The 13,285-nt window shown below is 38.9% G+C and overlaps 1 protein-coding gene across 27 annotated transcripts in view; it reads right to left on the bottom strand.

Annotated features, from left to right (window-relative positions):
• The window catches only part of NRCAM (neuronal cell adhesion molecule), a 286,030-nt gene that overhangs the window by 84,917 nt on the left and 187,828 nt on the right, over nt 1-13,285 (bottom strand). For 21 of the 27 annotated variants that reach the window (XM_077472151.1, XM_077472158.1, XM_077472165.1 and 18 more), the window contains 3 exons: nt 11,456-11,626; nt 10,173-10,229; nt 3,095-3,206 (listed from right to left, as the gene is read on the bottom strand). In XM_077472151.1, the coding sequence (XP_077328277.1) occupies nt 3,095-3,206; nt 10,173-10,229; nt 11,456-11,626 (340 nt within the window). The remainder of the gene's footprint in view (nt 1-3,094; nt 3,207-10,172; nt 10,230-11,455; nt 11,627-13,285) is intronic. The other 6 variants (XM_077472161.1, XM_077472163.1, XM_077472170.1 and 3 more) reach the window with 1 other exon arrangement.

Here is a 13,285-nt window from a genome sequence, read left to right as displayed (position 1 = left end):
CTATTTTTTTTGGGTGGAAACACCACTTTAAGACTTCTTTACATCGCTGCTATGGACTCTACCCCCAGATCTTTTGTAGACCTAGCAACGCTCCTGGCTGTGGGTAATATTTTCAATGTGTAAAAGAACCTTCAGAGCCTGTACTATAAATTTCTTGATGATCCCCCTTTTCACACTGCTCACCTTACCTCTGCTCCATGTCTATATTTCAGGTACGTAGCAGCAGTACCAGCAATGGAGAGTAGTCTACCAGAAGAATTTTATGGTCCTGAATAGGTAATTGGAAGATGGCCACACAGCCTGCTTTTCTATCATTCTAAAACCATGCAAGTATTTCTTTGGACAAGTTAGCCTTATGCCCTGTACACACGGTCGGACTTTCTGATGGAAAATGTGTGATTGGACTGTGTTGTCAGAAAATCTGATCGTGTGTGGTTTGGACTGTGTGATTGGACTGTGTTGTCAGAAAATCTGATCGTGTCCATCTGACTTTTTCTGTCGGAATTTCCGACACACAAAGTTTGAGAACAGGATCTAAATTTTTCCGGCAACAAAATCCGATCGTGCGTAGACAATTCCGACGGACAAAGTGCCACGCATGCTCAGAATAAGTTAAGAGACGAAAGCTATTTCGTCTCTTTATAGTCCCGTTGTACGTGTTGTACGTCACCGCGTTCAGAACGATCGGATTTTCCGACAACTTTGTGCTACTGTGTGTATGCAAGACAAGTTTGGGCCAAAATCAGTCGGAAAAAATCTGACTTATTTTGTCATCGGAATGTCCGACCGTGTGTACAGGGCATAAGACCCCTTTCACACTGAAACATTTTTCAGGCACTTTAGCGCTAAAAAAAGCTTCATTTGTAGTCCCGGTGTGAAAATCCCGCCAGCGCACCACTCCAGTATGAAAGCCTGAGTTCTTTCATACTGGAGTGGTGCGCTGGCAGGACGTTAAAGAAAGTCCTGCAAGCAGCATCTTTGGGGCGGTATACACTGCTCCTAAAGCGTCTCTGCCCATTGAAAGCAATTGAAAGCAATGCGCAGCGCCGCCGAAGCGCCTGCAAAGCATATGCTGTGACCATAGATTTCCTTCAACTTACTTTTTTCATCCAGAAATCTAATGGAGATAAAGGGAAATATAAAAATGTCACCCCTCTATCAGTAGCACATTAACATGATATTAAGGCTAGATTTAAAATGCACATCGTTGGATCGAGATGGGGCTCAGGTAAGTTATAGGGGTAAGTTATACATTTATGCATAGAATGCATGTAGGTAAAATAACCTTCACTCTTTACAACCACTTTTATAACAGGTCCTAACTGTATGCAACAGTCTGCAGATGGCAGCCCAAGTGACATAATATGTTTCCACGGTTCTTCTGCTAGGAAACTGTAATTTATAGCAGTGGATTAGGGAAAAAAAATACCCCAAATTGTGATAGGGTCCGCAATGGTGGCACTTTTTTTCAGACATAAATATCCTCTGATGACTCAAACCTTGTGTAATATCCACTGTAAGAAAAGTTTGGAAAACAGCTGTCATTAGGTTTGCTCAATGGAATGACATCTTGTATAATTATGACTTAAAGTGGAGCTTCGTAATTTTTTTCATCTTTCCATCTATTAAACCTTCTGTCTTTGTTGTTTTAACTTTGGATAGTAAAACATTTTTTTTCTGTCAGTAAATACCTTACACAGCCCACTTCCTGTTTCTCGTCTGGAAAAAAGCCTAGGCTTATGACCTCATACACAGCTCTTGCTCTCACTCTCCTGAGAGTTTGCCAGGAAGAGAGGGGGGATGAGTCATAAGAAGGCCAATGAGAGCTGCAGAGCTGGAGGTGTGCCTCTATGTAAATCCAGGAAGTGAACAGGCAACAGCTTCAGCTGCCCACAATTAAAATGACTGGTGGAGGGAGAGATCTGCAGCATATCTGGCAAGTAAAGAATCACGGTATATATAAAATACAGGCATACCCCACTTTTAAGTAAACAATGGGTTTTATTTACTAAAGCTGGAAAGTGAAAAATCAGGCTCACTTCTGCATAGAAACCAATGAGCTTCTAACCCCAGCTTGTTCAATTAAGCTTTGGTAATAAAACCTGGAATCTCATTGCTTTCTATGCAGAAGTGAGCCTGATTTTGCACTTTCCAGCTTTAGTAAATAAACCCCATTGTGTACTTAAAAGTGGGGTATGCCTGTATTTTATATATACAGGCATATATACAGGCAAAGTGGTTGGAGGGAAGCTTCAGAATGGCAAAGATAGATGTTTTTATTACAAATTATGTGAGCAGACTGCAGTTCCCCTTTAACTAAAGGACTGCAATCTAAAATACACCAGCAGATGGTGCTAAGACTGAATCTATATATAACAGCTCCTGGTTTCCTTAAAAAGTGAGCATCATTTATAAAAAGTTACTCTCTGTAAAATTTCTTGCTGCCAACAGCAAACAATCGAGTACCTAAGTTTAAGTAAAAATTTTGCTAAAATGTTACGCTACTAACATACTAAATATGAAGTGTCCCAGCTGGCAAAGTTGAAAACTTCTGTTCTCTGCCCCCCTTTTGTATCCATAATCTTCTGGTGTTGCAGGGGTTAATAGAGACAAGGGACCTGTCAAAGGCACTCATCTAGCGTGCCGATTAACCCACGCTTTCCACTTCCCTCCCCCATTCACAGACGTTGTACTATAGCTTCCATCAATAAACAGCGCACTATTAATGGAGGAGGCAGACCTTTTATTCATCTGCTCATTCTCCATGTATAGATAGTTTTTCATTGCTGGAATATGGGCGGGGGCATGTCATAGTTTACCCAACGTTAGGCTCTAGTTTATTTTAAACCTGCCTCAAACAAATTTGGGAGCTGTTTAGATGCTATTGTCAAGAAAGGTGATTTTTGGCACACTTTCCATACAAAGCGTCTATATGTAAGTACGCAGCAGGATCTGGATAATCTGGAAATGTGCATCCAAACCATGGAAATTCTTTTCAGACAAAACTGTCATAAAAAATTGTATACAATGTTTGTTCCTTATGACTTTCTTAGTCACAGTACAGAATATTCAGTAAAACTTGCAAGCAACTTACAGTCCTTCAGCAATACATTCCAGCAGCAGCACTTCCCCTCTCAGCACAGTTATGTTACTTGTTTGGCCAGTAGGAACCAAAAGTGATGGACTTCTATGATCTGCAGGGCTGTCTAGTGGATAAACACAAAAAAGTAAGTGTTAAAAAAATAATACTGATGTAAAAAAATAATACTGATTACAAAATAATATCATTCTTTTTTTTTTACGAGAGGTATTTAGATAGGGCAAGAGAAAATAAGAGTTATAGATGACATGCAGAGATGTACCTATGATTTATTAAATGTTAATCAGTGTTCTACTTACAGAGAAATGGGAAAGAAAGATAAAGAAATTGGAATACGGTTGACTAGTCTGCATTTATTATAGTTCTTGCTTCATTTTTTTAAGTGGATTTAATGTAGTAGAATATCATATTTCTAAAAAAAAGGCTGAAAAACGTCCTAGAGAAAATTAAGAAGTACGAGTGACAGACCTGGATTAGCTGTCTTTTTAATGAACTATCACATGTGTGATTCACAGAATAATTAGCATAAACCACCCTGTGGAGCCTCATGTCTTATTTATGGAGCTTTTTATGCAATGGTTAGGAGAGGGAATATGAAATACAGTTTTTACTTGATTATGCGAACATTGGGACACACTATATGTAGCCTGGAAAACAGAAATAAGACCCTTGTGGAATTTAAGTATTCTGCCTTAAAACTGAAAAGATTAAAACAAATTCCCAGAAACCCCTCATATATTTACAACCAAGCATTTGAAAATATTACTGCTTTTTAATAAAACAAAAATTGCTAAAAATAAAGTTTTAATAAAGTCTAAATGTAATATATAACAATGTCCATACTGCACATAATTCAATAAAGGAGAAGCATGATAAGTGAAGAAAAAAGAAAAAAACATGCATACCTCCAGCTTTCCCCTGCCAACTCTAAATCCAAGAACTGAGCAATCACATGACTGTCAGTCAGTCTCTGCTTTGCCCCTCCAGCGCTCACTGAAGCTCCGAGCTTTGGAGCTGCAGGAGTGGCAGGCTCAGGCTCCCAGCAGTGTGCTGAGAGCCTGAACCATCTGCTGATCGGGCATCTGGGTGGATACAGACATTATTGTCAATCTCCTTCCAAATCTTGGAGCAGCTCTGTGATTATCTATGTTGAACTTCAAATCCATATAATGCCCATCACTCAGATACTAATATTTTATAATGTGATATTGACCTTTTGTTTAAAGTTTTCAAACTTCCCGTTTAAATCTGTGCTAGTATAGACTGGAGGGGTATTGAGACCAGAACCTGTGGCATTACCATCTTTATTTTGGTCCCTAGACTATTAAGTATGACATTCACTTGATTATGATATTTTTGGCAATACATAGCTTTGGATCTGCAAAATTGTATGAAATCCCAAACAGTTAATAAAAGCTTCACAATGAAACGTATATAGCAGTGATGACGAACCTTGGCACCCCAGATGTTTTGGAACTACATTTCCCATGATGCTCCACTACACTGCAGTGTAATGGAGTATCATGGGAAATGTAGTTCCAAAACATCTGGGGTGCCAAGGTTCGTCATCACTGGTATATAGTATGTTTTACTGAAATCAACCCCTTCCTACCACTGGGCATATTGGGGTTGATTTACTAAAGGCAAATAGACAGTGCACTTTGCAAAATGAAGGTGCACTCTGCAATAGCAGTTGCTCCAGGGATTAGTAAATGAGCAGAAGTTCTGCTGACTTCCATCATCCAAACATGTGCAAGCAAAAATTCAATTTTTTTTTATATTCCTTGCATGTGAATGGTTACGCTTTGCAAAGTTAAGCTTTACCAAATTTACTAAGCTCTGGAGCAACTTCACTTTGCAAAGTGCATAGTCTATTTTCCTTTAGTAAATCAACCCCACTGTGTAGAGCTGCAGCACAACAGACAGTACAAGTATAACTTGCACCTAAACTGGACTGAATTTTTTTTGGGCGGTCAGCAATCCTTTGTGTTTTTTTTTCAGCTACAAAGAGTTTCTTAATTCTGACACCAAGGCTGCTATGGCAAGCTTCAAAAGTAAGCAATGCTTATTTAAAATTAGTACGGTGATTTACAAAAAAAGTGATACAGTACAGTTACAATACAATTCAAAACAAAAGGGTTAAAAAGGTAAGAGCTTGATATTTCCTAGTTTTTACTAAAAGTAGAAAGATGTCTAATCAACACTTCAATCAAAACTGATGATAAACTCAAAAGAGAAATTCAGTTTTTCATCCAGACATAACTGTACACCAGTCCAACCCACTTCCATTTATCAGTATTCTAGTGATCGGGGAACTCCTTTTGATTGCGTGTTTTCATAGTATGCCTAACAATAATCCTAATAGTATTCCTAGTCTAGGCTTCCTGCTGACTTTCATAAACGCACTATGTATCAAAATGTCAGAACTATAAAGTTTCGGATTACCAACAAATATTTTCTGTAAGGGGCCTGCTATTGTTGACCTCCTGTAAAAATGCTTAATTGCCTTTCTTCAACCACTTACAGACCGGAAGATTTGGCTGCTTAATGACCAGGTAATTTTTTTTTGCGATAAGGCACTGCATCGCTTTAACTGACAATTGTGTGGTGGTGCGACAATGTACCCAAACAAAATTGACATGCTTTTTTCCCACAAATAGAGCTTTCTTTTGGTGGTATTTGATCACCTCTGTGGTTTTTATTTGTTGTGCTATATTTTTTGACAATTTTGAAAAAAAAAAAATAACACAATATTTTTTTACTTTTTGCTATAATAAATATCCCCAAATGTTTTAAAAAAGCTAATTTCTTCCTCAGTTTAAGCCAACATATATTCTTCAATATATTTTTGGTGAAAAAAATTGCAATAAGCGTATATTGATTGGTTTGCGCAAAAGTTATTGCGTCTACAAACTATGGGAAAGATTTATGGCATTTTTTTAAATTTCTTTTTATTTCTTCTTTTTACTAGTAATGGCAGTGATTTGCTAATTTTAGAAGTACTGTGACATTGCAGCGGACAGATTGGACACTTTTGACACATTTTTGGGACCATTGACTGATCTATACAATGATCAGTGCTATTAAAAATACTGTATAAATGTCACTGGCAGGAAAGTGGTTAACACTAGGGGGCAATCAAGGGGTTAAATGTGTTCCCTAGTTAGTGTTTCTAATTGTATGGTGAAAGGACTGACTGGGGGAGGAAACATATTGTTCCTACTTAATAGGAACAAATGATATGTCTCCTCTCCCCTGATAGAACAGGGATTTGTGTTTTCACACACACAAATCCCTGTCCTTGCTCTCGTGCACGCGATCGTGGGTGGCCGGCAGCGATTGCGCCCGCCAGCCATGCGCATTGGGTTCCCGGCCGTGCAGCGGGTGCCTGCTATCACCCTAAAAAGGTACAGATGTACCCATACAGCGATTTGCAGAAACAAACCATGTTTCTTGTAGTTCATTCAAATGAAAGCTGTTACAGCGGGCAATCTCCGCTCTCCGATGATCGGCCAGCTCGACTCTTCCTCTGCACAGGTGAGACTACTGTCTTGATGGGCACAAGTGAGGCTGTATGGATAGGCACAGGTGAGACTACAGACAGGCACAGGTAAGGCTGTATTGACGGTCACAGGTGAGGCTGTATTGATGGGCACAAGTGAGACTACTGAGACACAGGTAAGCCTGTATTGATGGTCACAGGTGAGACTGTACTGATGGGCACAGGTGAGACTGCCCTGGCGGGCAAAGGCGAGACTGTACTGACAGGTACAGGTGAGGCTGTACTGACAGGCACAGGTGAGGCTGTATTGATGGGCACATGTGAGACTATACTGACAGGCACAGGTGAGACTGTACTGATGAGCACAGGTGAGACTGTCCTGGCGGCCACAGGTGAGACTGTATTGATGAGCACATGTGAGACTGTACTGACGGGCACAGGCGAGGCTGTACTGATGGGCACAGGTCACACTGTATTGATGGGCACTGGTAAGGCTGTGCTGAGGGGCACTGACAAAGTTGTTAATATTTATTTTTGTAACTTAATTCTGCATGAAACATTTAAGTGTCATTTCAAGAGATAATTTATGAGGGAGTGTTTAGGGGAAGGATTAGGGGCGAGGAATGTTTGGGTTGGGTGGGGCAACTGGTGGCGAGTAACCCTTAAGGCCTGGCTAGTAGCTCTGGACTTGAAATGTTTAGCCCTGTCTTTTCATGTGACAATACTGAAGAAATTACACTTTGTTACAATGTAAAGTAGTGAGTGTACAGCTTGTATAACAGTGTAAATTTTCTGTCCCCCCATAATAACTCAATGCACAGGCATTAATGTCTAAACCACTGGCAACAAAAGTGAGTACACCCCTAAATGAAAATGTCCAAATTGGGCCCAAAGTGTCAATAGTTTGTGTGGCTACCATTATTTTCCAGCACTGCCTTAACCCTCTTGGGCATAGAGTTCACGAGAGCTTCACAGGTTGCCGCTGAAGTCCTCTTCCACTCCTCCATGATGATATCACGAAGCTGGTGGATGTTAGAGATGTTGCGCTCCTCCACCTTTCATTTGAGGATGCCCCACAGATGCTCAATGGGGTTTAGGTCTGGAGACATGCTGGGCCAGTCCATCACCTATACCCTCCCCTTCTTTAGCAAGGCAGTGGTCATCTTGGAGGTGTGTTTGGGGTTGTTAGCATGTTGGAATACTACCCTGCGGCCTAGTCTCCGAAGGGAGGGGGATCATGCTCTGCTTCCGTATGTCACAGTACATGTTGGCATTCATGGTTCCCTCAATGAACTGTAGCTCCTCAGTGCCTGCAGCACTGCAGCCCCATTAATGACAATCCCACCACTATGGTTGACTGTAGGAAGACACACTTGTCTTTGTACTCCTCACCTGGTTGCTGCCACACACGCTTCAGACCATCTGAATCAAATAAGTTTATCTTGGTCTCATCAGACCACATGACATGGTTCCATTAATCCATGTCCTTAGTCTGCTTGTCTTCAGCAAACTGTGGGCTTTCTTGTGCATCATATTTAGAAGAGGCTTCCTTCTGGGACGACAGCCATGCAGACCAATTTGATGCAGTGTGCAGCGTATGGTATGAGCACTGGCAGGCTGACCCCCCCACCCCTTCAACCTCTCAAGCAATGCTGGCAGCACTCGTGCATCTATTTCCCAAAGACAGCCTCTGGAAAGGATGATGAGCACATGCACTCGACTTCTTTGGTCTACCATGGCGAGGCCTGTTCTGAGTGGAACCTGTCCTGTTAAACCGCTGTATGGTCTTAGCTACCATGCTGCAGTCTTGGATGTCTTCTTGTAGCCTAGGCCATTTTTATGTAGAGCAACAATACATTTTTTTAGAGCCTACGAGAGTTATTTGCCATAAGGTGCCATGTGGAAACTTCCAGTGACCAGTATGAGAGCATGAGAGCGATAACACAAAAGTTAACACACCTGCTCCCCATTCACACCTGATACCTTGTAACACTAACGAGTCACATGACACCGGGGAGAAAAATGGCTAATTGGGCCATTAGATTAGACATTAATGGCTGTGTGTTGAGTTATTTTGAGGGGACAGCAAATGTACACTGTTATACAAGCTGTATACTCACTACTTTACATTGTAGCAAAGTTTAATTTCTTCAGTGTTGTCACATGAAAAGATATGATAAAATATTTACAAAAATGTGAGGGGTGTACTCACTTTTGTGAGATACTGTAGGAATCGCACTGAGGCTGGTAGATTATGGATTACATATTCATACCATATGGTTTATACATGTATGAATACAAATATGACCGTCTTGGATATCCATCCAATCATTACTGTTGCCTGATTTGTAACAGTGACATCCTTGCCTAATATATCATTAAGGATCTCTTGTATTTATTAAAAATGGAGAACAGCAGACCATATACCAGCTTGATAATCTTGTAGAATACCTGCGACAGTATACATCTATGCACCTGGCTGTTCGCATGTATAAATAACAGCAATCTGCAATATGCAGAACCATGAATTAAGAAAAGATATATAAGGCAGGCCATAGGTGATGCAATTTTCTGGTCGCAGGAATGAAAATCGCTTGATTCTCCCATTAACACAGCCAGTGTTGATGGGGAAATCCTTAACACAGAATTATTGTGTTCTCTCAGAGGGAGGGAGCAGGGAGCTGTACCTGCCGGGAGGACACAGTGATTATTGTAAAATATATCAATAATGGCATACTAAAAATCTGATATGCTGGTTGTACCCACGTTACTCAGCCTGCTCATACATGGTTCAAATCTTGGCCTATCCTTGTTGAACCAGACAAAATTCTAACCATTTATGGCTTATTAAAATATAATTTTTTTTGCAAATTGGTGCAAAATGTTTGACTGATGCAAATTACTACTTACTCATGGCCTCAAGGCTAAAGTTTTTAACTGTTTGGTATGTATAAAAATGTATCATTAGCCTTGAATCACTCGCCTTTGTTCTTCAGCGTGAATCATTTTAAAGTTATAAGTCATCATTACTAATTTACTGTTTGTGCATAAGAGCAGAAAAAAGGTCCATGGGTAATTCATCTGATATTATTTCTGGAATGAAGAAAGAAGAGATATCTCTCTCTCTAGAAGAAATGTATATCCCTTGTGGGAGTCCATAGTTTGTGTGAAAAGCTGGAAATCCTGCATGCTGCATTATGTGCAACTTTTACTGTATCTTCTTACTTATTAGGGGGTACAACAGTATAAACTAGAAAGCCCAATAAGACAACAGTCTATACGTGGATAAAACCACACTCTTATCACACCAATGTTCATAATATTTATCTTGTTTTCCTCCCCCTCCACATCTGCAAAAAAAGATCTCTATTTCAACTTACAAAGAAATATTAGTTATGTTTACCATAATGTGGGTGTTCTAGTAAAAGTAGAGTTTAATACAGGTTGTACTATGACACAGACAGGGAGGAAGAAAAAGTGAAATAATTATGTTAGATGGATTAAATATGGATTATTTTAACTAATTCTATTATGATAATAGATGCTATTTTTCTTTTCAGCACAACTCACCACCATAAAAATCAGTGTCAGTTAAATTAGCAGCTATAGTTTCATTCATAGAATCCGCTAAAAGAAATAGAACAATATTTCATAATGGATGATGATCGCAAACATATTAGCATAGGATAAAAAAAAAAAAAATCAGGCAGAAATGGTGAAAAAGTGAAAACAGAAATTACGATTGCTTTGCTTGTGAATTACGGCAACTGAAAATGTATAAAAAACATAAAAATGTAAATCTTTATCTATAATCTATATATATCTATATATCTATATCTATCTATATATCTATATCTATCTATATCTCGATATATATATATATATATATATATATATATATATATATATACACACACACACACACACACACACACATATATACACACATAATGTGGGTTCTAGCACACTGTAATGAATAAATGCCTAGGTTCTCTCAGGCATCAGGCAGAACACTGAAGCAAGGCAATTACAGGACTTGAAATGAGAATATGTGCAACTGTGCCGATCTAATTGTGACGTGACTTATTTTTTATACATGCATTTAAAAACACACACATCCAAGTGTGTGCCTGTGGACTGATGTGCACAATATGCACAAGATTCTAACGCTATCAGAAATATTAGTAAGCTCATAAAGGAAACAAAATTAAACTGTACTTAAAATGTCAGTAGCATATTGTTTTCAGTCCAGTGAAGTGTTCTGTAGCACTGCCAGGATACTGGTAATGCTACAACTGGTTTAATGCCCTCCAGATTTACAGCTGTGAAGCATACTGATAAAATACTTTCCTTTTAAGTGCTCATCCCATAGAGATTTATACTACCTTTAAAATCTCAAGATGACCTTTAATGAAAAAGCAAAGCCAAACTGTTTGTTTCATAGATTTTTAGTTGACAGTTTTCTTAAATGTCAGTAACAGAAATCAAATCATTCTATTGTGAAAATTAATTTTTTGTTCAGAGAAAACGTGTGATGATATATAGCAACATTTAGCTTCTGAGTATCAGGAAGGTCCATAGAATGGGTTGGCATTTAACCATGACAGCAGAGTTTTGCAGATTGCTGAAGGTATTTCTCTTTAAGGCAAACTTTACACTAAAATAATATACTTTATTTAGTGCTCATGTGTATTACCTTAAAAGGGTAACAGTTTATTAATTGGCACCAGTAAATTCTCATTGCACTGCAGCGATGCTTACAACTAGCTAATATGGAATCCTATATATAGACCATTCAAAGTTAAGTTAGGTAATTCATTCATACCAATTGCTAAACAAATATTCATACTTACTTGCCAAAACCTTTAAGGAAATAGGTTGCTTCTGGTGGATAGTCTGAGTTAGGTTAAATCTTGCATAGCAGATGTAAAAATCCCGTGAATCCTCTGGCTGAACATTGGAAAAATAAAGATCGCCATTCAGACCTTGGGAAATCCTTCCATTCTGAGGTAGTCTTTGGAAAACTGGAAAAATAATAGTAATAACGTTGAAGTCATTTATGAATGCTCCTTGGTCTAATACCTTCATGTACAGTAAAGTGTCAAGTACAGAGCGGTGTTCACATTTTTTTTGAGACACCAGACATTAAATAAGTGCTGCTATGGCTTTTACACATCTGTGAAATCTGGGAACATCAAGTCAATCCACATTAGTTCATTAGATTGCTTGAGAGGTTGACTGCACTGACATGAAATAAAAATTGTACTTACAACCAATCACTGTTCTAGTGCCCAACTGGCCCATTGCCTGCTCCATTAACTATCATACTACTTCTTAGATGTTCTGTCCTTATTGGTGTCACACTCAGATTGTTCATGCCTTCTCCTTGCTAATACTTATTTCTTTGTGCTCACACTTATTGGGATTGATTTACTAAAGGCAAATCCACTTTGCACTACAAGTGCACTTGGAAGTGCAGTCGCTTTAGATCTGAGGGGAGGATCTGAAATGAGTGGAAGCTCTGCTGATTTTATCATGCGATCATGTACAAGCTAAAATGCTGTTTTTTATTTAACTTGCATATCTCCTTCAGATCTACAGAAATTGCACTTTCAAGGGAACTTGTAGTGCAAAGTGGATTTGCCTTTAGTAGATAAACCCCATCGTGTCTATTATCCACCTCCTCTATTCCATGTCTCCCTGCTTTAATGCTCTCTCTCTCTCGGCCCCTACTACATTTGTCATTTGGCACTTTCCACATCTCAATTCTGCTCTTCTCGTCAGCTCATCTCACCTCTGCCTTTCATCAGACATGTCCTGCTCTGCTCCTCTCATATCTGAACATGATTAGACAATTTTGATGTGCTCCTCCCACACATGCCCAGATTAGACAAGTTTGATCTGCTTCTCTCAGTTACCTTGATCTGACATTTTCAACAATCTGCAAAATTCCCACTTTTTACACATTCTTCACAATTCAACAATTCATCTTTGTGCTTTTTGTGTCATTATGGTAACATTGTATCCACCTAGTAGCTGTTTTACCCATAAGCCCTAAACACATAAAGGGCTAGTGTCGATGAGCAAATTCAGCACACATTTAGGTGAATTTAGCCTGCTGATTTAGCCAGATCATTTTAGAATATTTCTATGGGATGAATTTAACCTTAATGTCTTTACAAGTGCAGTTGACCTCCTTCTGACCTGCAGTTAAGCTCCTGCTAAGTTGCATCAACCTGCTCCATTCTTCTTTTGCATTTCATTTACTCATACAGGGAGAAAAGCAATTCCCACTCAAACAAAGCCATTGAAACAGACTCTTTAGGTGTACCTCCAGCTAAATGTTGGGCGAATCAGGCAAGGGTTATCACTCTTGGATTGTATGGTTATATGTATCCTGTGCTAATAAACAAGTCTACATTTTCACATTTTTCACTGGTAAAAATCAGCTTCAGAATGGCAAAAATATAGACTCTGAATTCTGACAGCCTATCAAATATATTCAGTTGCTCTTGAATTATTGAATAAAATAAAACATTAATGTGTAAAAGCAAATAAACATGTTATAAAAACAAGTTAATTTAATAACTGGTTGAGTGCCAGTTTGGGGTAATGAAATATAATTTGTGATATTCATTACATATGATTTTTCATCCATGACTGTAGCTGAATCCAATGTCAGG

This window comes from Lithobates pipiens, unplaced genomic scaffold, assembly GCF_037356315.1.
Source record: "Lithobates pipiens isolate NorthernLeopardFrog02 unplaced genomic scaffold, aLitPip1_a1.2 Scaffold_8, whole genome shotgun sequence".
NCBI lineage: Eukaryota > Metazoa > Chordata > Amphibia > Anura > Ranidae > Lithobates > Lithobates pipiens.
The sequence above is the reverse complement of the archived record's forward strand: the minus strand, read 5'-3'. Positions and strand labels throughout refer to the sequence as shown.